This window comes from Scatophagus argus, chromosome 5 (genome assembly GCF_020382885.2).
Source record: "Scatophagus argus isolate fScaArg1 chromosome 5, fScaArg1.pri, whole genome shotgun sequence".
Lineage (NCBI taxonomy): Eukaryota > Metazoa > Chordata > Actinopteri > Scatophagidae > Scatophagus > Scatophagus argus.
In genome coordinates, this window is record NC_058497.1 from 26,890,729 (window position 1) to 26,917,973 (window position 27,245).

The 27,245-nt window shown below is 49.1% G+C and overlaps 1 protein-coding gene across 3 annotated transcripts; it reads left to right on the forward strand.

The window, feature by feature from the left end:
* Positions 1-1,664: 1,664 nt before the first annotated feature.
* Positions 1,665-26,115, forward strand: si:ch211-137a8.4 (spore wall protein 2). 3 transcript variants are annotated; one of them, XM_046390145.1, is made up of 4 exons: positions 1,665-1,844; positions 17,286-18,886; positions 20,796-21,711; positions 25,080-26,115. In XM_046390145.1, the coding sequence occupies exons 2-4, from the start codon at positions 17,488-17,490 to the stop codon at positions 25,120-25,122; spliced, it is 2,358 nt and encodes a 785-aa protein (XP_046246101.1). In that variant the 5' UTR covers positions 1,665-1,844; positions 17,286-17,487; the 3' UTR covers positions 25,123-26,115. The 3 variants fall into 3 exon arrangements, with proteins under 3 accessions (XP_046246101.1, XP_046246103.1, XP_046246102.1); XM_046390147.1 differs by having other exon boundaries at positions 20,796-21,287; positions 25,080-26,114; XM_046390146.1 differs by lacking the exon at positions 1,665-1,844 and adding an exon at positions 2,707-2,846.
* The last annotated feature ends 1,130 nt before the right edge of the window (positions 26,116-27,245 follow it).

A 27,245-nucleotide genomic window follows, 5' to 3' on the forward strand; every position in this document is an offset into this window, starting at 1 on the left:
AGGTAGGAGGAGGAGAAGGAAAAGGTGGAGGAGGAGGAGAGCAGAGGTAGGAGGAGGAGAAGGAAAAGGTGGAGGAGGAGGAGAGCAGAGGGAGGAGGAGGAGGAGAAGAGCAGAAAGAACAGGAGGAGGAGGATGAGGAGGAGGAAGAGGAGAGCAGAGGGAAGAGGAGGAGGAGAAGAGCAGAGAGAACAGGAGGAGGAGGAGGAGGAAGAGGAGGAGGAGGAGGAGGAGGAGAGCAGAGGGAAGAGGAGGAGGAGAAGAGCAGAGAGAACAGGAGGAGGAGGAGGAGGAGGAGGAGAGCAGAGGTAGGAGGAGGAGAAGGAAAAGGAGGAGGAGGAGGAGAGCAGAGGGAGGAGGAGGAGGAGAAGAGCAGAAAGAACAGGAGGAGGAGGAGGAGGAAGAGGAAGAGGAGGAGGAGGAGGAGGAGGAGAGCAGAGGTAGGAGGAGGAGAAGGAAAAGGAGGAGGAGGAGGAGAGCAGAGGGAGGAGGAGGAGGAGAAGAGCAGAAAGAACAGGAGGAGGAGGAGGAGGAGGAGGAGGAGAGCAGAGGGAACAGGAGGAGGAGGAACAGGAGGAGAAAAGGAGGCTGCAAATCAGAGTCAGACTTCAGACTCAGCGACGGGCTAACTGACACGTCTCTTTCTGAAGTCCAAACTCCAAACAAAGAGCTGTGTCCTCACTGAAACACCTGAGCAGGTGGACTGTCTCTTCTTCTCTGGCTGCTGGTGGACCCCAAACGACTGAACGTGCATCCACATGTTAGTCTGCAGAGTCTCTGGTCAAACCATCCTGAGTCCCACCGGGTCGCCCTCCTCTCACCTGTTACCACTCTGCCACTTCACCTGTGGACTCAGCCGTCCCCGTCTGCTGTTGCTCCTGTCCCGACTGCTTTGAGACGTGCTGCTGCCATCACGCTCACGACAATCAGACTCACGCTGAGCTGTAAGCATCACCATCACAGTTCTCTGCAAAACGTCTAAAACCTCATCTGCAGGGCTGAGCTACGCCTCAGGTGGGGTCACTGCAGTGAATAAGAAGGCAGCTCTGAGACTGGACACAAAGACGAGGACAAGATGCTGTGGACGGCTGAAGGGAACGTTCGGGGAACATTCGGGGAACGTTCAGAGAACAGACACAGAGGAGCATTTTAAATGTCGCTGGCCGAGTGTGGACGTCCTCTTCCTTCACTCTGAATGGTTGATGTGTGAAAGAAGGGGGGGGGGCTCCCCTCCACTCCCCACCCCTCCCTCACCCTGATGCTTTGCCCCCATTGTTCTCCTGCCTCCACACACACACACACACACACACACACACACTTTGGTAGAAAACAATGAATGAGCAAGCTGACTGAAAAGCTGTGGTTCTGCTCACAGCAGCCCGGCACATCGTCCCCCTCCAAGCCTTCTTAACTGGGGGTGAAATCTGGTGACGGAGAGGCGGGGCGGGCGGTGGTCTTCACTGTTGCTAGGGGCAACCATGGGGGAGTGAGTGAGGTGGAAGGCGTCCTGTGCGTGTGTGCGGGGCGCGCGCGTGAGACCTGCCAACGTCCCGCTGCGAGACTCCTCGCGCCAATTCCACCTCACACAATTGGCTGAGAGAGAGACAGAGAGAGCGAGAGACAGAGAGAGAGACAGAGAGAGAGAGAGAGAGAGAGAGAGAGAGAGAGACAGACAGACAGGCAGACAGACAGACAGAGAGGGAGGGAGGGAGCCACAGACGGAGAGAGCGAGGCAGAGGATGGTTGGTCGGATTTAGCCCCGGCAGCGTCTTTTCCCGTTCAGCACAACAAGCTTATTACCTTTCTGTCCACGCGCTTGGAAACGGATTTACGCGCACAAACGGAGGTTTGTTTTGCTGATTTATTTCTCTATTTTGCGACCTGTCCACCTCCCCGCTGTGTGCATCCTTCTCTGCTCTGTCTGTCCTCTGCCTCCTCTCACACTGAGCGTTTTGTTTGGCCCGTCGGCTACAGGTCGCGGGAACGCGTTTAATGGCGATTAGCTGGCGGGTAATTAGCCGTTAACGGCCACATTAACCTGGTAGTAGGAGTGACAGGAGCTGCGAGCTCGTGCTGCCCGGGGGGTCCTCGTGGAAGCAGGGCTGCTTTTTGTGGCGGTCGGAGGCTCTCCGGGTGCTGCTGCTGGCGGCGGAGGGGGACAATGAGCGGCTGCTGTTTGGCGACGCAGCGCGCCGTCTGCTGCTTCTGGAAGCAAACGAGGGAGAACGTAAAAATGGAAAACATGTGCAGTTTGTGATTTACTGGTTCGGGTCAATAAGAGCGCAGGCCGGATCGGTCCCTCAGGCTGTCTGGCTTGGCGCTGGTGTGTTGCGTGCGCACACAGGAGGACCACATTGTGCAGATACGTTCTGATGCTCTGATGTTCCTGCGGGGCTCAACAGGAGCTCTGTGATGTTTTCATCCCTCAGGCTCCTGCAGGGAGCAGCTCTGTGGTGTCTCCATACTGTACTGAGGAGACGTTAACTGTGTGTGTGTGTGTGTGTGTGTGTGCAGTCTGGAGAATAATACAAAAATCCCGCGGCGCGTGAAGTTTGTGCGCCTCGACAACAACAATATCAACAACAGTGCAGTAAACAGGAGAATATCACACAATGCGCGCGCAGAAAGACGGGACTGAAAGGGGGCGGGGTGGGGGTGAGGGGGTGAGGAGGTTCTCTCTTCCATTTTCCATGAAGCGCGTGTAAGAGGCGCACGCACATGGCGGCAGACAGACAGTGAAGTCACATCAGGCGGCCGCGTGTGAGGCGTAAAGGAGGTCAGCGCGCAGGCAGGCGAACATCCGCTCCATCTTCATTTACTGTTAATGTCAGCGCCGCCAGGAGCTGCGGTGTGTTTTCTGTGCGGCGGGAGGTCTGAGCGGAGACGCCCCCCCGCACACACACACACACACACACACACACACACACACACGCACACACACAACAGACACAATGGGGCTTCTTGTTGGGGATTTGGCGCTTCCCTTGTTTTTCTCAATGAGGGCTTCAGTGTGAGCTGCTGTCTTAGCGTCGCCGCTTTTTATCTGTAGATCCAGACTGACTGATGAACTGATCACCGATCATTTGATAACTGATCATGGGGCGCCCGTGTGCGCAGGCGTGTCGCACTCTATTGTTCTGTGGTGCTACAAACACTTGAATCATTTCCACGGTGAAAAGTTGTGTTTTGGTTGGTGCAGCGTGTCTCCATCAGCACGGAAGTCTGCTGACCTTCCACTGCTTCTTCTTTTGATTTCTCCATTCATGTTTCCGTTTGGGCTGTGCTTTCCTCAGGCAGACAGACTGTGGGGCATCACGTTTGTGTCTGATGTTTCTGCTCTTTCAGGAGGACAGGAAAAGGAGAACGCGAATAACAACACGTCGCCATATTAGAAGCTTTTGCCCCCCAAAATGGAGGGGGAGGAGGCTCGCAGGAGCTCATTAGCAATGCAGATTAGCTTTTTTCTTCAACGGGGGCTCGGGCACCTGCTGTCGCGAGCATGCGCGCGGCTCTCTGCCCCCTCCTCCTCCCCCACAGCCTCGGGAGCGCGCATCCTCCCTCATTAGAATTATGTCCGCGGCGCGCACGGCGGATAAAAAAAAGAAAAAAAAACAAGAAGAAGAAGAGCTCGAGCGTCTCTGTGTGTCTCGCGCTCACATGAAGCGTCCCTTTAGCATAACAAAGGGAGAGGGGGAGGGGGTGAGGAGCGGAGGGGAGGGTTAAAGAGCAGTGGAAGACAAGAAGTGAGTAAAGAGACAAAGATGGAGGATGAAGGAGAAGTTTTGAGCCCATCAGCTCCTGTGGACACACAGCTGGGCGTGTGTGTGTGTGTGTGTGTGTGTGTGTGTGTGTGTGTGTGTGTGTGTGTGTGTGTGTGAGAGAGAGAGAGAGAGAGAGAGAGAGAGGCAGGAGGTCACAGTGAACACACACATCACCGTGGGGTCACCTGTAACCGCTCCCAGGCCGGCTCAGTCAGCAGGAAGTGTCAGCTGTGGCTTCCTGTCGGGTGTGGATCCCTGTGCGGTTATTGGCTGGATCAGTCAGTACTCAGATCCTTTACTGCAGTAAAAGTACTAATGCCAAACTGTGGGAAAATACTCTGTTGTCCTGCATTGAAAAGTAAAAGTATGTCAGAATAATCATGAAAACACACTTTAAGGTGCAGGTGGTTGAGGCTCTGCTGTCAGACGTGTCTCTAAAGTCCGACCGCTCAGAGGGAAAGCAGCAAACCGAAACTGAAACGATTATCAAAACAGCTGATTTTAACTAATCGTTTCAGTCACATAAATGAAGCAAAAAGGACAATATTTCTGTCTGAGATGTCGTGGAGTGCACATACAAAGAAATGAGAAGAAAATACTCACGTGTGGTCCAAGTACCGTGAATTCGTACTCAAGCGCAGTATCTGAGGAAATGTACTTGATTACACTGCAGGTATCGAACGTGTCTTGGTGTTACTGAGGCTTGGAACAAAAGAAGAGATGAATGAATGGAAGAGGAGTGCAAGCAGAAAAACAGATGAGGAGACAAAACAAAAACAAACCAGGAGGGACAAAATGGAGGAAGGGGACAAGTGGGGGACAGGAGACAAAGAAGGAAAAGTGATGCTAAAACATGAGGAGGAGCAGCTGAAGAGGGAGACAGGACGTGTGCTGATGTGGAGGAGCTGAAGGGTGGTGAGGAGGAGGAGCAGCAGATGGAGCGATGGTCATGGAGATGTGGAACATGGCGTCCACTGTGGCAGGACAAGGAGGAAATTGTTCCTCCTCGTCCTCACATCACGTGCACGTCATGAGGCTTCGTAATTCAGAGCAAAGCAGAAAGTCGGCGAGGAGAACCGATTCACTGCAGTCCAGATGAGCAGCTTCACCTCCTCTCAGCAGGGCCGCATGCAGGACTCTGAGTGCTGACCCTGTAAAGGACCATTCCAGAGTTTTCACCAGACTGGAGTGATGAGTTTGATAATCGGTTTAAGACTGCTGCTTCTTACATGTCAACATTTTCTAGTTTCTTCACTCTGACTGCAAATTGAATCTCTTTAGGTTGTGGGAAAAACGAGAGGCTTTGGGTAACGCTCATCAACATTTTACACCAAGACGATAACCCACAGATCGATCAGCAGTGGACATCGGGAGCTGCGGGCCTGAGCAGATGACGGAGACGTCGTCCTCGTCAGGATCTCGTGGTCACTTGTTCGATGTCGCGCTCACTAAACCCCGCAGGTTAATGTTTGACGGCGTTCACCCAGGGGAACTTGCTGCCTGCTGCACTTTGTTAAACTCCACTTTCCTGTCACTGGTGATCACTTTGCAAAGAATCCACCAGTTTGTAGACCGAGTGCTCTCACTGACAGGATGGTTCCTTGGATGAGTTATGTAACCCATGCAGCGAGCGTCATGTCTGCTGTTATTTTTGTCAGACGTGTGTCTTGGTCGTGTGGTACGTGAGGCTCGACAGACTGCAGTCCGTGTCAGTGCAGAGCTAACAGGGCCCTGATGTGAGGGCGTACGGCGGCTCTTTGTGAGCTGCTTTTCATGTTGGAAACAAATGGAGGACGGCTGAAAGGCGTCCAGCCTAATGGCGGACGCGTGTTGGAAGAGTGCGAACATTTCAAGGCTCGAACACTCAGTGAAGACAAGTTTTTACTGAACGTCCCCTGACTTCTGAATCAGACTGAAATCCCAAAGTTTTGTATGCATTTTCAGATAATTAGAATCTGAGGAAACTGTGATTAGTAGACTGAAATAAAGACGTAAAGTCTTAAAGCTCAGACACAAGGTGAACAACGGGGCTGCTGAGGGTGCAGAAGGACTGGGGAGGTTCGGCTCAACATTAGGAACAATCAAGTCAGTACTTTGAACAAAGTACCTCAGCAGTTCGTTTAGGTGTTTTTAGGTGTGAATATTTCACAAACTGCTGTGACTCTGGGTTGGTGTTCCTGCTCACTGTTGAGGTAGCGGACTTTAAAGTCCACCTTTTCTTTGACTGAATCTTTCCCGTCTGAACAGTTTGTGTTATGATGGGCGACTGATTGGTTGGCTGATTGTCTGCCTCGTTAGTGGGCGGGTTGCACAGCAGACATTTTGACGTCATAGCAGGAAACTCACAGGAGGATTAATGGCTGCTGCTAACACGAAATGGAACTGAGCCCTCGTCCACCTGTGGATTTTCTTTTTAATGTCCCTTCTGTCTGAATTTTGACAGCCAGTTGATTGTTAAGTTGCTGTTGAGAGTGAAGAGCTGATCTGAAGATGACTGCTGGAGCTTCTCAGTATCTTCTGAGGTTTTGTTTAGCCGAATTGATCACCTGCTTCCTTTCAAAACTGATTATTTGATATTGAAAACATGTCCAGCCACGTTTTCTAAAACATCTACGTGTCTCCCACCTGGAAAAGACGCAGCTCGAGTGCGGCGACGTGACATGGTGCACAGTGTGGATGCAGCACAGCATGAGGAGATTATTCAACGGGAAAATATGAAAAAAAACCTCTGCTGGAAGGACTTACGAGATAACATCAAATCGGTATTAAGCTACGCAGACAGATAGCATGGCCATGGATAAAATATTTAGCTGGCTTTCCAAATCAGCCTTTTCCCCTCACTGTGTGTGTGTGTGTGTGTGTGTTTCCCCCCCAAATCCTGACCGGCATGCCTGTGGAAAACAGGGTCAGGCTCGAGAAAAAAGAGAAAGAGAGAGCGAGCACATGATGGGCAGATAAAGGCTTGTCTGTGTCTGAGGCAGAGGAGTGCGAGGAGGATGAGAGGAGGAGGAGGAGGAGGAGGGCAGCATGATGAAGGGGCCTCTCTGTTGAACGAGGGAGTTGTGGCTCTATAGAAGGCTCCCATGGCGGACAGAAACAAGGCATTTAGTCTGAGAGTCGGCCTCGCTAACACCATGAGAGGCTCTTATAATGATGCCACTATGGACAGGGAGGGGATGACAGAAAAGGCGGAATGTTCCTTTAAACTGGGGGCTCGTTGTGGGGAATTCCTGCAGTGTGAGGGAGGTGGATGAGCTGTCGGGTGATTGGTGGGAACAAGAGGAAGTCTGATCTGGGAGAGTTTAGGGCCTGGATGTTAACTGTAATCCTGCTGTGAGTGTTGAAACATTTCATTAAAAAGTGTCATTTCCGTTAGCATCAGTGTCACATGTGGCTTCGATGATATTGGCTTAGTGGTGGACGTGTGTATGACTGGACTTTAATCAACTGAAAGACAATTAGCAGCAAAGTGTGTTAATTAATTCATAAATGAAGCCTCTTTGGGTTTACGGCTGTTGGATGAACTGAAGCAGCAGTTTGAACTGTGGGAAACTGATGAGCACGAGGCGGGGAAGGGTTGAAAGCTGAGAAGCAGTCCGAAACAGGAAACCAGGTAGTCAGAAAATCACTGGCTGGACCGCAGGACACGAGCCGACAAGGGTTTGTCCTGGACTACAGAAAGAAGAGAAAAGACGAAGGCAGGAAGTGCAAAGCAACATGTGACACGAGGAAATAAAAGACAAAACAAATGAAACCCCAAGCCATTAATTGATAATTATCTTCAGGTTGCGTTTTGTCAAGTTGTTTTTTGGTTTAAGCATGCAGAAAGTTAAGGTGTCTTCCATAAATGATGTTCATATACAACTAATGTGCAGCAGCAACATGCAGAGAAACATTAATAATCTCACCACAGAGTCTAGATTATATCAGCGTGACCAAATGGCGAGTAAGCGGTTTCGTTTAGGAACTCGCAGCACTTGGTTAACTACTGAAGAACTGGAGATGCGACAGCCACAGTCACAGTCCACAGGAAACCAGCACAGAGAAGCACCATGTGGACCGCAGAGAACATTCACCGCGTTGCTCTCAAGTTAAAACTGCGTCCACGTGGACTCGTGTCCCAGTCTCAGCGTCCTGTCTGTCCATACGACTCCTGTGAGGCACCAGAACAAAGGACTTTGAACAGAATGACTGCCGGTCGTTTCTGGGAATAAGGATCGTAAATTTGAGTGTTCTAGGCTGAAAAGGGTCATGTTGGTTTGTTAGGAACTTCTTTTGAGGACAGGGATGATTCAAGGACCCAGACGACCCATCTGAAGGAGGACTGACAGTCTAAGGAAACCTGTCCTCGGTCTGAACGACAGGCCGCATTGTTACAGACAGAAATGCCTAAAATGCACAGTTGGAAGGTGGATTTTTGGAAAGAGAAAATGGTGGAGGTTCAGTCAGCAGGAGTATTGAGTCCATGATGCATTTCTGCTTCCAGTCGCCCCCACAGCTGCAACCATCCAGCCAATTTCAAACTGTAAATGTCTTAGTTTTGGAGGTTTTCCTGCAGCTTTTTGTCGGGGCTGAGCTGGAGTCTGGACGAACAAAGAGCCGTTTTTCATCTGACTGCAGTGTGATTGTTTGTTGGTAAATTTGTATCATTCAGTTTAACTTGACTCAGATGGAAGCCTTAAACCACAAAGTGCTTTGGAATTAAACTCATTCATTCTTGTTTGCTGAACTGTTTTTGGAGACTATTGGTGTGATTCCATTTTGACATTGAAGTCAGTTGTCTGAACTACGCTGAAGCCTAAATCTGGTTTTGAATCTGCTGCACCTGAAAAGTCACCGGACAAAGAGACAAACTGCCACAGTGAACCCGCTGCAGAGCAGAGCATCTCAATAGATAGATGGATAGATACTTTATTGATCCTGAGGGAAATTCAAGCCCCCTTAGGAAAATGAAAATGTAAAGCCACGCTCAAAGTCCTTATAACCGCTGAGCTGGACTCATATCTGTGGTCTTTTATTTAATACTTAACTGTAACTGCTTTGCTGTTGTGGTCACGCCCCCCTCTGAAAACTGATTTCGAACTCCAGGGACATCCTAGTTATATAAAATAAAATAAAGAAACTGATTCTGTGTCTGACAGTCAAAACAGATTCTTCCACAGAGCTCGAACCAAACAACCAAAATCCTGCCGCTCTCCCTGCATCTCCATCAGCAAGAAGAAGATTTCATTTTTAGCAGGCGACGTTGGTTGGTCCCTCCAGCTGCAGTGTAGACGGAGAAAAGGCCTTTGGCTTCGTTTGTCCTGCAGCTCCACCTGAAAAGCTTTCAGGGTTCTCATTTCACTCATATCCCAGTTCTGTAAAACAAACCAGAAGTGATGGAGTTACAGTAGCAGGCAGTGGACGCAGGGCTGCGCTGCTGCCTCTCCATCCAGCTGAAGGAGGGAACAAAGAAGCAGGCGTCACCTGCTCAGGCTCTGTTGACGATGCTGACCGAGCTTCAGTGACTCGGGTTTTGGAAGCTCTTTCTGAAGTCCTGCTGCGAGCTGTTGTGTCTTTGTTTACCACATGGAAACCTGTGCGAGAGCTTTGCGTGCAGTCTCTCCTGATCCCTCTGATGGATTTAACAGGCTTAAATCAAGTGTCATGTAATTTGAAACTTTATTGCTCCCTGCAGGGAAAATCCTCTTTTCTCCTGACCCTGTGCTGCCAGAGGTCGGAGGTCGGAGGTCAGAGTTCAAGGTCAGCTGCGGGTTTAAGGTTTTGCTCAAGGACATGTTGGCAGGGAAGGTGGTGCAGGTGTTTCCTCATCCTGCAGCGTTGTCAGCCCATTAAAGGCACAATCTGTGATTTAAATTAAACAGAAGGCAGGAACCCACAGTGGATCTTGGACACAGGAGAGTACGGCGGCTCAGTGGTTAGACCGGACCTCCCGTGTGGAGTCTGTATGTGTTTCCTCTGAGTGCTCGGGCCTCTCGGGACATAAAAACGTCACTCTCTGCTGTGATGTGATGCAGTTTTTACAGTCTTCACCGTCTCAGCATGGCTGTGCAAATTGGCACAGAACTCAAAGTGCAGTAAATGAATGTTCAGGCCTGTGAAGAAGAAAACGTTGAGGTGCATTGAGGTGCTGGTGGCAAAGTGCTGGAGGATCAGAGTCAACCAGCTGAGACGTTTCAGACTGGATGGACTGAAGGTCACCAGCACTGGACTCCTGCACCTGGACTCTTACTGTGCAGCTCATGTAAATTCGTTCTCGTTCCGTTTACGGTCAACTGTGATGTTCCTGTAACTCGTAGAGCCAAAAACAAACCGACTGGCTCTTGATAGAAGCTCCAGCAGATGATATTCCAGTCCGTCCCTTTAGGCCCACAGAACCCTGACGATGATACAACTCATTCATGTGGTCAGAGACAGTTGGAGTAGCGTTTCGATGGCCTGGCCGTGTATACTGTTTTAGATTTTACTGCTGGTCAAAAACAGAAAAGCTTTAAAATTCCTCCCAGAATACAAAGCTGAGTCTTTCCCAGAGTCATAATGAACAAACGCTTTGCTGTGAACCAGCACACTGAAGTCCTGCTCAATTTCTTTGTGGAGGAACTGAGTTGAAAATAAATGGACCCTAACAGCGTTGCACATGAAAGCCTTTTCAGAGCAGCCCCTCCCGAACCCGCTCCTCATACAAAACTACGACAGCAGGGATAATTAGAGAATTGTATTTTGAAAATTTAGGTCTGCATGGTAATGAGGGCACAAGGCAGAATGAAAACCTTCAGCTGAGCTCAGAGAGCTGCAGGAAGACGAGCGGCTTCCAGGCAGATACTCAGAAATAAATGGTACTACAGTAGATTAAAATCCAGATCACACACACACACACACACCCCGACTGCAAGGCCGTGACATGCGACAGAAATGGAATAACAGCAACGTATTTCCTGCTCAAAGAATAACACGCAAAGCAGCATTTCATGTCCAGCATTGACTGACTCATCTGCTCATTATGTCCTCAGTTGAATGATAAATCAGTTTAGACAATGTTGGAAACACTGAAAAGATCTCATCCCAGTTTCCACATGAGCCCACATCAAGTTCTTTATTCCAAAAATGTGTTTATTAAAATGATCGGAAGTGTGAATGGAGGGAGAATCTGAGGCTCCAGAGGTTGGGCGGCGTGTCGTCCTGTGGGCTGAATCCTGTTTAAATTGGCTGCTCTCCTAGCTCTGGATTAGACCTGGGCTTAATACCTTTACACTAAAAGGCCTGTCCGTCCCCTGCGAGGGCAATCTGCTGCAGGAACACGGCAGGCTCTAATCCACAGCAGCAACAACAACAACAACAACAACAACAGTTTATCTGCTGAAGCTGGCCAGCGCAGGCTGCACTACGAGTCGACGCTTCACCCTCCGCTTGGTTCGGATCCTTCACGTCTGATGGAAACCAGTGCACGAAAAGACAAGGAATGTGTGCAGAAAGCGAGAGGGATCAGGACATGTTGAGGCCCAGCTTTGTGAGTGTGACCAAAGGTTGGAGCAGCCATCTTTGTTTGACTCTGAGAGGTTTGGTCACAGCAGGGCAGAAGAGACTGCCTGGGCTCCATGAGCTGACTGATGGAGCCCGGACTAAGCAGAAGCATCACACTTTCTGTGGCCCCCGCGTCTGTAATGTGTTTAACGTCTTTGTAAACTGGATATGTTGGCTGTTGGACTTACAAGATGTTGCCTTGTGCTTCGTGTTTTAATGATTTCCTGACAGTTATGAAGACAGCCAGAAGAACAGCTGGCTCACAGGACAGGTTCCTGACAACATGTTCTCCCCTCAGACAGAACCTTCACTGGACCAGCAGGTCCAGGATCAGAACAGGACGTGTCTACGATCAGCCTCTGGGCTCAGCAAACTGTGAACCGAGTGAGTGCTCATGTTGCACACCTTCACTTTTCACAGTGAAAGCAGCCTCTGAGTTCACGTCTCGTTTCCTGGATCAGTGAGATGCTGCTGGTGTGTGCTGAGCATCCAATCAGGAGTCTGTTTTATACACTGTGCTGTGCTTTGATCTGATTGGCTCACAGTCAGGCTGCGCACGGTGTCCAGCAGGGACAAACCTTACAGCAGGCAGAAATGTAGAAGGCAAAGTGATATGACTTCTGTCTTCATTTCCTCTGGCCTTTTCGGCCTCAAAGAAGGCAAAATTAACACAATAAATGAGATAGTTTCATGTTTTCAAAGCGTCGGTTCCTAAAAAAGATGAAATGTTGCTGCAGCTTTACGGTGGAGGCATCACACAGTCAGGTTTCCTCTAAAACCTCCTGATCTCTGAAATACGGCGGGCAAAGGAATTGGTCTGATTTGGAGCTGGGATTTTGTTGTGTTGCTAAAGGAAGCTTTGATTTCAGTTTAGCCTAAAGAGAAGAAATGAGCCTGTTCAGGTGTAACAGGAAGCCGAACGAGTCAGGATGTTCTGTGTTTGTATTCCTCCAATCAGAAGACACCTGAATTCAAACAAAGCACAGCAGCTGAGCCTCACTGAATGACGCTTTGTGTGAGAAACCAAATGACTGAGTTGACTTTAAAATTAATTTCACCTTGAAACATGGATTTTGTGTACAAATCCAGCAGATTTAGTCTGGCGGTCTGAGCTGGATTCTGGAAACTCGCAGCCTCTGTGTGGTGTGATCTTTGATCTGATCACAGACCTGCTGTCTGTGAACGACCTGATTAAAGGCCGATCAGTTGATAAACCGCACAGATGAATACGAGCTCCTCTCATCTCAGTGTGGACGCGCGTTCTGCTCCACTTCGCCTCCGTCTGAGAGGTCACAGGTTCAGTTCCCACAGCAGCGTCCAGCTCTTAATCACCGTGAGCCCGTGTGAAGTTCGAACGCTCCGACTGGACTGCAGGCCTGATTTCACTTCATCTGACTGATGGTTGATCACAGTCTTCTGATGACTTTCACACTTTGTCTGTCATGACAACATGGACCGGCCTTTAAATACGGCTTTAAGTCATTTGTAGGTAAATTTAAAAAAGATCTTTGTTTAAAACAAATCATGAAACTGACAGTAAAGCATTTGGCTCAGATGTTGTACGTGACTGTAAGAACCTGAGAGACCTGATCGATTACCCTGTCTGCTCTGATCTGACGCTGAATATGTGCTGCTGACTATCTGACCTGTTTTCTCTTCCATCCTGTTTGCGTTGTGTGTGCGTTTGTCACTGAAGACGTGGTGATTGTCACTTTGGACTGAAATGCGTTTGTGAAACTGTTTGTGAGCAGCACTTTGTGACTTGTTTGTGGTGCGTCAGACATTTTGCTTCATGGGCAGCTCTTAAACGCTGGCAGCCGTTCAGTTCAATCCCAGACTTAATTAACATGGTTGTGAAAGCAAACAACATCACTACAGCCGAGTGTGGGGGGCAGCATCAGGCTCAGAGACCACAAGGAAAATAAGGAAAAGCAGAAGACAGTCGGATGTCCCGCATCCAGCCTTCGTCTCGCGGGGAAATCGAAGACGTGACTGCAGATTCAAATCCGCTTCATCTGCAACGTTTGGCAGCAGGGAAAGCTTTTCTTTGCACCTCATCTTCCTCCTGATTCTTATCATTGCAGCGTGAAACCCCAAAGACTCAACGGCTCGGACTGAAGCCGTTCGTTTGTGCTTCGGTGTCTGATTTTATCCGAATGTGGTGAAAAACTGCAGAAAGAAGAGGAACCGGAGCTGCGTGTGCTGTAAGCAGGAAGGTGTGAAGAGGAGGACTATTATCACAGTGTGAAGAGGGAAGCTGTGATTGGCCGGGCCAGGCCTCCCCATTGACCGCCATTATAGCCTCATTAACTGTGGATGAGATTGTGATCACAGAGGGAAAACACATGCAGCAGGAGACTCATCGCGAGCCCCCACATGGTGACGACGTCCTCTCCGCCACAAGCTGACAGGTCACCGATCCGCCCGTAGTGCTGATTGCACTAGAAACTCGTACGCTTCTCCAGCCGAGGCGAGGAGTTCAGGGTGGGGGTCAATCCCGGCGTACTTTGTGCAGTGACAAAAAAGATATTGAGTTCAAACGCTTCATCCCACCCTCTGTGCTTTGATTGGTTTAGCTGTTGAATCTGTCCGAGGTTAAAAGTTGATCGTGATTGGATGGATGTGCTGAGTGAATGCTGTTATCTTTTTACCACACATTAACCAGCAGGTGCCAGTTATTGGTATGAATAATAATCTTAGTTTGGTGGAGAACTTTTATGGTTCAACCAGATTTGCCAAATTCTGTTGACCTTTCCCAGTAAACCTCCAGTGTGTGCTGGCAGCTGCTCAGCGGTCGCACAGGAACACACACACCGTGTGGCTGGATGGGATGTGACGTGTGTGTGTGACAGCAAAGCGAGGGGGAACAGTTGTTCCTGATGAGAAACATCAGCTCGTGTGCGTGTGATCTGAACGTGCTGATGTGACACGTGAAAAGAAAAGCAGCTGACGTCTTCATCGTGTTTGGTTTTCATTTTTGTCGATATGTAAAGACAGATCTCGGAGTCCAACGGGTCTTTGGATGAAGTCTCTGGGGGACATGCGATGACTCGTTTCCTTTGCTGTGTGCAGCCTTTCTCCAGTTAATAAACCTGATGTTTTACAGCTGTGACACTCTGGCTGGTGGCTGCAGGTGGTTCAAGCCGGGCTTTATGAAGTCCACTTCTGCAATGTGTTCCTCTCTCTCGCTGGGATTCACACTTGGTTTTTATCACCACACGAGCAGAGCCCTTGGCTGCTTTTGTGTGCAGGTGTGTTTCGAACAGAAACAGAGTCCAGCATTTTGGATGACGTCATGACACAGACGGAGTTTCTGTCTGTGTTGGACGGAGGCAGCGGCGTGTCCTTGGTTTTCTTGTTTAAATCTGACTTTGAAATGAGGGGATGTGTGCTCGCTCTTTGCTCTCTGCCAGACTGATTTCATAACAGATGCATTTGGGACTAAAGAGACAGACAGAGCAAAGGGGATCAGAGACAACGACACAAAAATGATGGTGAGAGACAGAGACAAAAGGACAGACAGAAAGAGGGATGGGGAAGGAGACAGTTAAAGTGAAAGAGATGGAGAGACGATGCAGACTGAAAGAAAAGCAGAAGGGAGACTGAGAGAAATAAACAGAAAGTAAGAGACAGGATGGAGGGAGAGACAGAAAAGGGAGGTAAACTGAGGCGGACAGAGAGACAGGCAGACGAGACAAAAAGATGGAGACAGAAAAGAGGAGAAACCAGACAGTGACACAGACAGACAGACGGAGGTGAAGAAAGAAAGGCAGGGACAGACGAATTGCAATCAGCCCATGTCTGCTCCATTCCTGCTCCTCTTCCTCCCATCCTGCACCCCCCCTTTTGTCCCTCCCTCCCTCCATTTTGTCGTCCTCCTCTGTCTGATGCTGTTCCAACACCTCGGGGCTTCAGCCTCACATCCAGCACACTAACGCTGCTCTGCTGCTGCTGCAGTGTAATCACCCGCCGAAGAGGGAAAAATCAAGCCAAAACAAAGAGAGACTGAAGCAAAGAGGGCCACGTCTCGTCGGGTAGAATCCGGTTCAAAACTCACATTCTGTAAGGTCCTGTCCAGACTCCGAGTAAGACGGGAGGGAAAAGAGGCGGTCAAGCAGGAGAGGAGAGGCTGCTGGAATGAACCAGAGCACAACAGATTTTACTGTTGCATGCAAAGTCTTTTGATTGATTAGCAGGGCAGCAGGAGCTTCGTAATCTCTGCAAACACAGTGTGAGGATGTGAACTGTCCCATGCTGAGCAGCTCTGCACGCAGGGTTAAATCACTCACTGGTCACGTGAAAACAAAACGACTCAGTCCGCCTGAAAGCAGCCTGACCCCTGCAGACAGCTGAGAGTACGCTGCAGGCACCGCGGTGCCGCTAGCCTTTGCGTCAGCGTCACTGAGACTAATTTGTGTAAACTTTTTGCACCTGCTGAATAACACTTTGATTCAAATGCAGCCTGAAAGTGAGAGAATGTTGCCGTGTCAGGTGGGGGTGTGTGTTTCTGTCCTTAGGCCGCGAGCAGGCACAATAAATCAGATACCAGCAATCTGAAGCTCCGAATAGTAAACAAGAGGCGCTGCAGCACCGAGGGGGAGGAGGAGGAGTCGGTCGGAGGGTTTCTGTGTTGTGTTTTCTGCCTCCTCGAGCCACACAAGGTGCATTTAAACCTGGGAGTGAACTTGCTAGCCATAATATCCATAAAACGTGTTCCTATTCAGCCACAAGTTGGAGGAAAGCGTGCTGGTGCTGGTGCTTCGCCCTGCAGACCGTCAGTTTACTGGGCACGTAGACCAGAAACAGCTCGGCTGGTGAAGGGTGAGTGCATAGGTGTGGGTGTGTCCTTTCAGGTACAGGTGGACATTGAAGGCTGGTTAGAGATTCGCGTTGTCAGGTTTATCGGGCACTAAAACACTGTTTATTGGCCAGGATTGTGTAAGTCTGGCAGGCTCCATTAAAGGGAAACGAAACAGCAGAAATGTTCCATAACGTCACATGATAGCGTGTTGGCCCGTGCGGCGTCTTGCACCAAAATTCAACTTCTTTGTGTTGGTGACCCTGCAGTGCCAGACAGCCAGCCAACCTGTCAGCCATCCAGAGATAATGGGAGTTAGACACACAACCAGTCAGTAAGTCAGCCCAGCCAATATGGCAGCCAGTCAGCCATCCTGCTGGCCAGTCAGTCAGTTGTGGCAACAGCATAGTGAGATTACGTGGAGCATGTGATGTGTGTGTTGACGCACACTCCTCTTGTCCACCTGAGTGCCTGCTCGTCTGCAGCTCTCCTTCAGTCTGACTCACTGCTTCCTGTTCGCTGAACGTCTGGACCCTCCACACTTCAGTGTGTGACGCACGCAGTCACTGATCTGCACGTTCATTCATTGAAAGGAGTTACAAACGAACTGCGTTTAAAGGAGAAGTCTGTTGATATTCCATGTCTTTATTATTGTTATTGTCAACAAGACTTCTGAAAAGACAGTAATGAGTACGCAACCTGATTTATCTTCTTCTTCTTCTCTGCCATACAGCTTTTAATTTAATAACACCATCTTTATCAACGCCCCTGACATTACCTGGATTACACAATAAAGTTTAGAAAAATCAGCGAACAACCTGTACCACTCTGTTTTTAGTTTGTTACTCAATTTTACGCATATTAAATCCATTGAATGCTTTTTAAATGTGGTTGGTAGTTCTTGGAAGCGTCAAAAAGGAAACCTTTTTAAACATCTGGACAGCTGTAGAAAGTGAATCTGTGGAACCAGAGGATCAAAAAAGTGTGAGTCACACATCAAATCATGCAGGGTGTGAATTTTGGGAAGTGTGATCTATTAGGAAACATCATAATTGCATTGCATTTCCTGCTGAGACTCTCTGTTTCGTTACACTTCATTCCCCATTCGGTGCACAGTCTAGACCAGACTAATTGAGTGTCTATGTGGTTGATTCAGGCTATTAACCATCTGTGCCTCTTTCCCTCTCTCCTCTCCTTTTCTCTGCAGGAGTTTGGAGGACTAGTAGGATGCTGAATATCTTTCCTCCACGCAACTGTTCTCCACCCTGCTCTCCATGACCTGAGAGCACCACAGCAGAAGGAAAGAAACACCAAGAGGAAGAGAGAGGAAGAGGAGGGCAGAAGGCCAGGGAAGGAAGGAAGGAAGGAACACACTTTTTTGTTGTTGTCATTTAGTTTTACTTTCTGAAATGGCGACGACGGAGACCAACGCGGTGCCGGTGGTCCAGGAAGACGGAAAAACCACGGAGAGCAAGCTGACGGAGGCAGAGCAACCAGCTAAAAACGCCAACGCAAACTCAGAGACTGTCAACAACGAGACTGTCGATAAAGATGGCACTGCTGTCAACAGTGAGGTTGTCGATAACAAAGAGACTGTGAATAACGACACAGGAGCGGCAGCAGGAACTGAGGAGGGAGAAGCAGCAGCAAGTGGGGAGGCGGCACCTCCTCAGAGCTCAGAAAATGCCTCCTCTGCTGAGCCCAAGACCTCGCTCCTGGACTCCTTCCTCAGCAAGAGTGGCCTGGGGAAAGTGATGGGAGGAAGGAAGAAGAAAGAGCAGAGCCCAGCAGCTGGAGGAGGAGGAGGAGGAGGAGGAGAGGAGAATGCAACTGAAGGAGGTGAGAAAGAGGGGGAGAAAGGAGGCGAGGAAGCTGTAGCAGCTGAGGAAGGAGCACAGGGAGGTGCAGAAGGAGAAGCAGCGATAGAAAAAGCTCCAGAAAATGGAGAGAAGGAGGAGGAGAAGAAAGCCGAGAAGGGCAAACCCGCAGAGTCTAAATCCACAGTTCGAGATCTGATCAGGAAGCCGGTGGCGAGGATCTTCTCCCATCGCAGCACCGAGAAGAAGGACGGCGCCGCGGCAGAACCCCAGAAACAAGTAAAGGTTCGGTCCAAGTCCCTGGACCGGCTGGAAGATCCTGAAGCACTTAACACCACTGCAGACTCCACTATAGAGGAAGGAGGAGCAGCAGGAGGAGCAGAGGGAGGAGCAGAGGGAGGCGCAGAAGAAGAACAGAAAGCCTCGTCTTCCTCAGCAGCCACCAAGCACATGAAGCGCTGGCACTCCTTCAAGAAGCTCATGGCTCAGAAAGCACACAAGAAGGGTGGCGGAGGAGGAGAGGATGGCAAGGAGGAGGGCGTGGATGGAGAAGGAGGTGGCAGAGACTCCTCCACGTTGGACTCCAAGGACTCGGGGCAGAAGAGGTGGAAGCTGAAACGCTCCTGGACTTTCCAGGGCCTGAAGAGGGACCCATCCATCGTCGGCATCAGTGGAAAGGCCAAGGGCTCCGACAAAGACTCTGCTGATGCCAAGCCAGAGGAGGTGACAGCGGCGGGAGGAGCTGAGGGAGGAGAGGAGGCTAAAGTGGAGGGAGGAGCAGAGGAGGCCAAGACAGAGGAAGGGGAGGAGAAGGAGAAAGCTGAGGGAGGGGAGGAGGAAAAGGCAGCAACGGCGGGAGGTGGGACGGTGACACAACACGCCAACGAGATCTGGACTTCCTTCAAGAAGCGTGTCATCCCTAAATCCAAACGCGCCAACACGGAGTGCGCCCCCAGCGGGGAGGAGGATGCAACTGCAGCTGCCGCCTCAGGTGAGAGCACACACAAATGCTGAGAAAAACACAGCAAAACTGAACCTTCAGTGGGCTGGTCCCAGTCATATCAGAGCGGTGAAGACCAGGTGCAAGTCCCCGCTGTTAGCTCAGGTATCAGATCCAGTATTTCAGTTTCAGACTAACCACCACTTTATAAGAAGCTGTTTAAATGAGCAGACGCTCACATGCAGTACTAAAGCACACACGCAGCATGTAATCAGCAGTCTAAAGGATCTTAAAACAGCAGCCTTTTTGTTCACTGTCACAGTTTGACAGGGTTTACGGTGGACTCCATTAAAACATTCAGAGGTTGACAGCATGTTCACACTGTTGTCCAGGGAGCGCAGACACGACTCAGTGGCTCGCGAACTCTGAGGGGCGTAATGTAATTGAACATTCTCCCAAATAAAATATTCAACATCTGATGTGAAATTTAAATCACATTGAAGCTTCAGTCAACAGTAAAGACTAAATTTAGCTTTCAGTCTGCCCCTGGCTGCATAACGAAAAACACAGAAGCTTGGGCTCATTGTTTTTGCTTTTTACTGAATTTCATAAGATGGATGGATGAATTTCAGTGGAGAAAAGCAGATGTGTTTAAATAGAGCAGGTTGGTGTAAACTCAGTCAGTTTCCACCTCTTACAGCTTCAGCTAACACAAACGACAGGCTGATTATGTGCCACTTCAGAGCCAATAAAAATGAAAAAGTTGCTCCATTCTAAATGTGCTCTAATTATATGCTTTAATTGGAAAATTAGATAACTTTTAATATATATCAATAGACTGAATTGAATTAAATATTTTTCCACCTGGAGTTTTGTAATATTGAATTTTTTAAATCAGTTTAGCTGGTCAGAAGAGTTGAACCTCTGTCACACAAAGAGCCTGATCATCTTCTGAGGAGTGTCCACATGGAGATACAGTGCCGATGTCAGCGCTCGATACCTTTAGGCATCAACCGACTAAACCCGGTTTGAGTCGTATCAAAGCTTTTCAGAAAAACATGATACCGTATTTTCTGGACTATAGAACGCACCTGAATATAAGCCGAACCCACCAAATTAAATAATAATAATAATATTTGTACATATACAGGCCGCACTTGACTATAAGCCGCAGGTGTCCACATTGTAACATGACATACGTTTTCGAGTCCGGCCGTCTGCTTTTATTACCTCTGAAAGCTTTTGTCGTCTTTTTGCGTTGCGTCAGTTCTTCACGCTGCCGTCTCCAACGTCTCACCGTTGATTCATTTACGCCAAGCTTACGTGCAGCAGCTCTATTTCCTTCTTGTTCCATTGCTTTTAACTTAAAAGCTGGATCATATGCATTTGTGTTTTCCATGAAAACACATGAGACACATTCACATTCCATGAGTGTTTTCCATGATGAGGGTATGTGCATGACACGCAAAATGACTGTTACAAGTTACACTTAAAACTAGCGTCTTCCTCTTCGCATCACCGGGCCGTCAGCCCGCAAAAATCTATAGATTAGCCACATCGTTGTTTAGGCCGCAGAGTTGAAGGCGCGGGAAAAAAGTAGCGGCTTATAGTCCGGAAAATACGGTAATGTGTTTGTTTTTCCTTGTTTAGTGTGACTTTTGATTGGCCGACCACGGCAGCAGCTACCACTCATTCAGTCTGAAGTACTCTAGTGGTGTTTGTATCACTTTAAGGGTTCTGGTACTGGCATCCCAAGCCCTAATGGAGCTAAACGTAGACCAGTTATTGGATTCAGTTCATCAGGTGGTCACACATAACTGCAGCTTTAAATCTTCATCCACAGTAATTCAAGGCAGTGATCAGGTAAATGAACAGTGATCGTGCAGGAGGAGGTGCTGGTGTTTCAGATGCAGTGAATGAAAATCTAAGTCCTGAACGCTCAACTTCCTCTTCCCTCCAGGCGAGGACGGAGCGGCAGACGACGGCAAAGACGGCAAGTCAGCCAAGGCCAAGCGCTCTCATTTTGGCCGTGCAGTTTCGCTGAAGAACTTCATCATGCGAAAGGGCAAGTCCGCTAGTGTGGACCTGGGAGAGGGCGCCAAGGAAGAGGGGGAGGCGGGAGAGGGAGGAGAAGCAGGAGGCGCAGAAGGCGAAGCTGCCTCTGCGGCTGAGGAGACCAATGACAAGGATGCAGCGGCGGGCGAGAAGACGGAGGCGGCTGAGAGCGCAGAGGAGGCGGTGGAGGCGGTGGAGGCAGAGACACCGGCTGAAGGTCCGGTCACCAACGGGGAGAACGGCTGCTCCAACGGCACGGCGGAGGAGCACGGAACACACAATCATAAGGAGGAGGAAAAGACGACGGGGAGCAGCCCCGTGAAGAAGACCAAGGAGGCGGGAGCGAAAGAGGAGGCCAACGCCAAGATCATCAACGCCACAGCAGCCGTGAACAGCGGTGAGTTAGGGCACGCCGAGCGGGACTCTGATGGGCCGCAAAACAGCAGCAGCAAACAAGGAGACACTAACAACAAACGACAGCAAGAAGCAGCAGCACTAACAAACCTTAGCAGTGAGCTAACCAGCTGTCAGCTACCTGAGCCAGCAGTAACAGTTAGCAGGGCGGAGCAGGTGGAGGAGGAGGAGGAGGAGGGCGAGGAAGAGGGGGAGGGGGGGGGAGCAGAGTCTCCACAAAACGGGGGTGGTCACGATGGGTCAGAGTCATGTGATCAGGGAGAGGAGGAGGAGGAGGAGGTGAGGAAGAGGGATCTTCGAGATGCAGCGGTTGCCATCGTTCAGAACGTGATGTCAGCGGCAACTGACCAGTTAGAGAGGGAGCTGTGTGTCGACAACGGCCTGAACGGGTGCTACGACGGCGACATGTGAAGAACACACACACACACACACACACACACACACACACACAGCACATACAGCACAAACACACGTGTATTCACAGGTAAACACACGTACGTGCCAGTCGTCACACGTCAGCACAGGAGAGCACACACACACACGCACACACTCACACACTCGTGTACACACACACTCACACACACTCGTGTACACACACAGACACACACACACACTCACACACTCGTGTACACACACACACACACACTCACACGTGTTAAAGGAACAGTTCAACATTTTGGGTGTCCTGAGGTATCTCCTTTACTTAAGTAAAAGTAGCTGTACGACTGTAAAATACTTTGGTACAAGTCCTGCAAAATCCCATTCAAGTACAAGTCCAAACGTATTTGCAATATACTTAAAGTACTAAAAGTAAACACGCGCATTATGTGGAATGTTGTGTTTAATGATTAACTGACGTGTTCATCAGTTTAATGCTGCTCATCTGACAGGAAGTTTAAACTCTGATCACTTCAGTCTGAATCTGCAGAGCAGCTAAAGCTGAAAATACACACAGTGGAGTGAAAAGTACAACATTCACCTCAAGAAACAGAAGCAGAACACGACACAACATGGAAATACTTCAGCAGTAAGTGTACTTCGTTACCGTCTGCTGCTGGCCGAGCCGAGCGTCAACGCCGGAAGCAGGAGGAAATCCCCGCTGGTGTAAAAGTCACTGACGCACTCGTTGTTTTGGCTGCTTCCTCACTGCCTGATGAGCGGCAGGAGGGCGAGCTGACACCATCAGCTCCTCAACAAGCAGCTAACCTGCAGGAAGAAGCCAAAACAGCAGGAAATCTCACAGAAAAACCGTACTGATGTTTTTCACCTTCACATTTTACAGAACAAACACTTCACTGATTAGTCAAGACAGCAACTGGAAAATTAATAAATAATGAACAGAACTTTCAGTTGCTTTAGACGTGTTGATGTCGGATCATGTTGGGGAAGCAATGAAACACAAAATGTACATTCACACCAGATATCATTATTTCAAACGTAAGAAGAACAACAAGCAAAAAACGGAAAAATCAATCAAATGAAAATTACAATACACTTTTACAATAACTCATAAATGCAAATTAGAGCCAGGCTAGCAGTTTCCCTCCACTCCCAGTCTTTGTGCTAAGCTAGGCTAACTGCTTACTGATTGCAGATGGAAGCTGAAGGTTCCCCACAGTGTTGAACTGTACAGCTGCACACACACACACACACACACACACACACGTGAAGCCAGCACACATGCAGAAGCACACACGCCCGCTCGATAAACGTACTACAGCAGTTAATCCCTTTAAAGAAAGCGTAGTGTAGCCGTTCACTGTTGGGTCTTAAGCAGCGAGCGTTCAGTGGCGCCACAACGGGAGGAGCTTCGCGCTCATTTACAGACCGCTGGTTTAATTCCCTGTCAGGTTGACTGTCACAGCCAAACGCCAAACCGTCAGAGAGCGACAGGGACTCGGGAGGCCGGGGTGGATTCTCAGGGTCCATGAGCTTGTCACTTCATGTCGCTGGAGGGTCGGCAGCAACTTGTTTGGTTTGAGCTTTCAGTTTTGCTCTGTTCAGACCCTCACGCATAAGTGGACTTTAGTTTTCCGTCCCCCCTGACTGTTGAAGCTTCTTTTATTTATGTGGAGGCGGTTTGTCTTTCACACGTTCCCGCCTGCGAGCCGCTGCTGGACATGCAGCATCAGGAGGCGAAGTGCCTGTGAACCGGGAGGTGCTCTGTTCCCTCCTCCATTATTTATCAGTCCCAGCCTCCTCTCCGTTCAGGTGCAGCGTGAGGCTCGGTGTCCAGCAGCCGACCGGCTTTGATCACGCAGCTCAGCAGATGTTTGCGCAGAGCTCTGCTGCCGTGTGCAGTCACTCTTTTGTTAAACTTGAACTTGGTTGAACACCAAGCGTGTGGCTCGCTGAGGCCTGAAACCGTGCCAGACTCTGCACATCCACGTTTTTGCTTTTCACTGAAATTAACTCCAGTTAAAAGATACGCCGTCAAATGAACTGTGCTGAACTGAAGCTTTAGTGTGCATCTTGGTTTGATAGATCGCTCAACCGGTCACAGCTGTAGCTGCAGTGTTCACCATCAGACCGTCCCGTTGAAATGTCCAGCAGCGTCTCACAGCTCCACTGCAGTCTTACTTTGATCAGTTGATCAGATTGGGCTTTGGGATTTACGCTTAACATCTTCACGCTGTGTAGTCACCAGCGGAAGAAGAGCACCCAAGCTTCACTTACAGCCGGAACAGCTGGGAAACTAGCGCCCTCTTCTGCTTCTTCAGCAGGCTGACGGTCGGACTGGAAAAGCCCGGGGGCAGAAATGTGATCCAGGCCGACGCCAGGCCCAGCTGGCCCTAACAAGCGTCCTCATGGGGGCGGTACAGAGCTAATCAGAGCCTTTCTACGAGCACAGTCGTAAACAGGGAAAAGAAGTTAAAGATTACCTCAGGTCTTCCAGCCAGTACTGACAGAGAAGCAAAGTTACAATAAGGAGGTCATAAGGAGGTTTCAATGGGACCAGAGAAGTCGCCTGCCTTGTCGTCTTCCACGCTGAAAGCTGCAGCGACACCAAATTTTTGATTGTCGTGATGTGTGATGATTTCACAAATTCATGTCAACTGACATTCAATCAAACATCAACACGCGATGCTGCAAGGCTCTGCCGAGGTCAGAGGTCAGTGTTCAGCACTGAGAGGACGTCCTGGGCCTTGTGCCGTGGCCTCGTCGGTCCAGCAGCAGCCGGCTGCCGCCTCTAACCAGCTGCCGCTCTGATGTTAGCTCTGTTTGCTGTGAACGACAAAAGCTGGTTTAGCACACATCAATAGAGTTGAGTCCATCAACGGATTAGCCAAAATCAAAGTGTCACAGACCCTCTTCAACAAGCCAGATTAAGCAGCCATGTTGCCCTCTGTGGGGGGGGCAACAGACAGACAGACAGACAGACAGACAGGCAGGCAGGCAGGCAGGCAGGCAGGCAGCTGACGGACCAGTGGATGGTCAGGTTGTTTGATTTCAGGGAAAAATCCTCAGCTTCAGGTCTGTGAGCACACAGGAGACACACCAACAAGGCAGACGCAGACGCAGACGCAGACAGAGGACAGATGGGAAGTGATGTCGTGTGTCATGTGATGAGGAGCCTCCATCTTCCTCCTCAAACTGTTGTGTTGTTTGCTTTGTGTATGTCCATAACACAATAATAAGTTAAACTAACCCGACCAGCACCAGTACTAAACCACTAAACACACATTTAACCCCTTTTCTGTGACTGTTTATTATTATTATTATTATTATCCTTTTTTAATACATTCTTTCAATCTCTTCTGTTATCATTTACCAGACAAAAAGGCGGGAAACGTGTGAGGCCACACAAAGAGGATTAGAACTGCCCGGGATTCGCTGAGCAAGGAGCTCTGAGCCCCGCCCCTCCCCTCCCCCTCCTCCCCCTCCTCTCTCCCTCCATCCCTCCTCCTTCTTCCTGAACAAACGGAGTAATCACGTGTTAACAGATCACCACGGCGAGGGGGGGGGGTCGAGAAAGATGCAATTCATGTAGATGAGAAGTGAAAAATAATAATCACTCAGAAAGCAATAATTCAAGCCCTTCTTTTCCACCCCTCACCCCTCCATCCACTCCCTCCATGCGACACATGAAACGTGTACATCCAGTGTTTTTATTTTTCTCTTTGCTTGTCTGTGAGATTTTATGTTGTCTAAGAGAGGAAAGAAAAATGTAAAAAATCCGAGACATTCCACCCTCCCTTTTACGTCCCGTCCTACTTTCCTCCTCGTCCAGTCGCTTAACTCTGCTCTGTCTCCAAGGCTCCTGATTGGTGGATTTAAAGAATTAAAAAAAACAAAAAAAAGACTGTTAGTTTTATATTGACGGCCATTTTGGTTTGTAGTCCCCCTGGACCCCCCTGACCCAGCACCCCCGTCCGTCCCGTAGGTATTTGACAGTACAGCAGGACCATGTTGCTCCAGTATATGAACTGCCCTGAGGACTGCCACCTCCCAACAACACTGTAACGTCTTCAGCTCTGTGTGTTAATGTTTTTAGACTGTTATATTGTGTACATGAATTTAAAAAAGACAAAAGTCCGTCCATTATTAAAGTCAAAATGTTTTCGCTCCTGTTTGCTTTGGATTCTCGTTTTTTCTTGTTTTATTTTCTAAAAACACATCCTCTCACTGTTAACGCAGTCTGACGACATGCTGTAATTAAGATGATGATGATGATGATGATGATGATGTTTTGTTGGTCCAAGTTTTCACATGTCCGCTAGCAAATTGTCAAGAAAAAATAGTACAATAAAGACTAAAATCTAATAACTAAACTGCAAGTCATTGTGGGGTTTTCTATTTTTATCTGCATGACTGAAGTGTGGAGACAGACGGGTGGAGGAGGGCGGAGGAGGGCGGGGGAGGGGTGTCACGCTGGAACACCATTGGATGCTCATTAATCTGTGTATCGATAATCTCATCCTTTTACGTAATGGGCAGAATAATACGAGATTTCTTTGTATTAGAGTAGATCTGTGTGTAGGACACGTGGGGACGTCCATATGCCAGCCGCCGTCTCATCAGTCCATTCACACCTGGAAACGTAGCACACACACACACACACAGTTGTGTTTCCATCACTTCTGGGGACATTACATAGACTTCCCTTCATAACCAGGATTTTCATTAAGGATTTATGTTGTGGAGACTTCAGGCTGGTCCTCACAATGTGGCTGCATAAACACGTTTGTCCCCACAAATACAGGAATGCGCACACACACACAAAGTTCAGACGTTTCACAAACTTTGCGTGTAAGAAGTTGAAGTTTTCTGAAACTTTCCTCCTCTGAGGCAGACTGGATAAACTGGTAGTGATGGAAGGAGTACTCAGATCGTCCAAAAACACTGCAGTACAAGTAGTAAACATAATGCAGAATCCTTCCACAGTGTTATTCAGAGTATTATAGTTTTCTGTTTGTACTGCTTACACCACGTGTGGTGTTGTGATTCACTTCAGATACTTCGGTACTGCAGTAAATATACTTGGTGACTTTCCATCAGAGGAAGAAAAGAACAAAGAGGTGTGAGAGTGAGACGAGTGTGGTTTTCTTCTCTTCCATGGCGGGAACGAAGAGACAAATCCATCCTTCTGTCTGTCTGCGGTTTCTCTTCACACTTCGTGATTTTTCATTCTTTCAAATTAAAGCAAGAGTTTGTTCCTTCAGCTTCTCAGCCTCTAAGTGTTTTCCAGGAGGCTCGACGTCCTCAGAGCCGCTGCTGGTCTTCAGTCCGGCGCCGTGATGACCCACTTCGCGGCTGTGCTGTGACAGGGACACTAACTTCAGCATCATAGCACCTCTCAGACCAGGAGCGACCGCATCACGAGCGAGGTCAGGTCGGGTGCTGAACCTGCTCGGTCGCTGTAAGAACACCTGAACGTTTCACTGCAGGATGCGTCAGGTGGACGTCAGCTGGTCAGTCACAGCGAGAGACGTCACTCAGC

Bases quoted from the DNA above. Each gene is read 5' to 3' on its own strand.
- si:ch211-137a8.4 (XM_046390145.1), top strand. From the start codon at position 17,488: ATGGCGACGACGGAGACCAACGCGGTGCCGGTGGTCCAGGAAGACGGA. The intron at 18,887-20,795 runs GTGAGAGCACAC...TCTTCCCTCCAG, and splicing joins AACTGCAGCTGCCGCCTCAG to GCGAGGACGGAGCGGCAGAC. The intron at 21,712-25,079 runs GTGAAGAACACA...ATCATTTACCAG, and splicing joins GGGTGCTACGACGGCGACAT to ACAAAAAGGCGGGAAACGTG.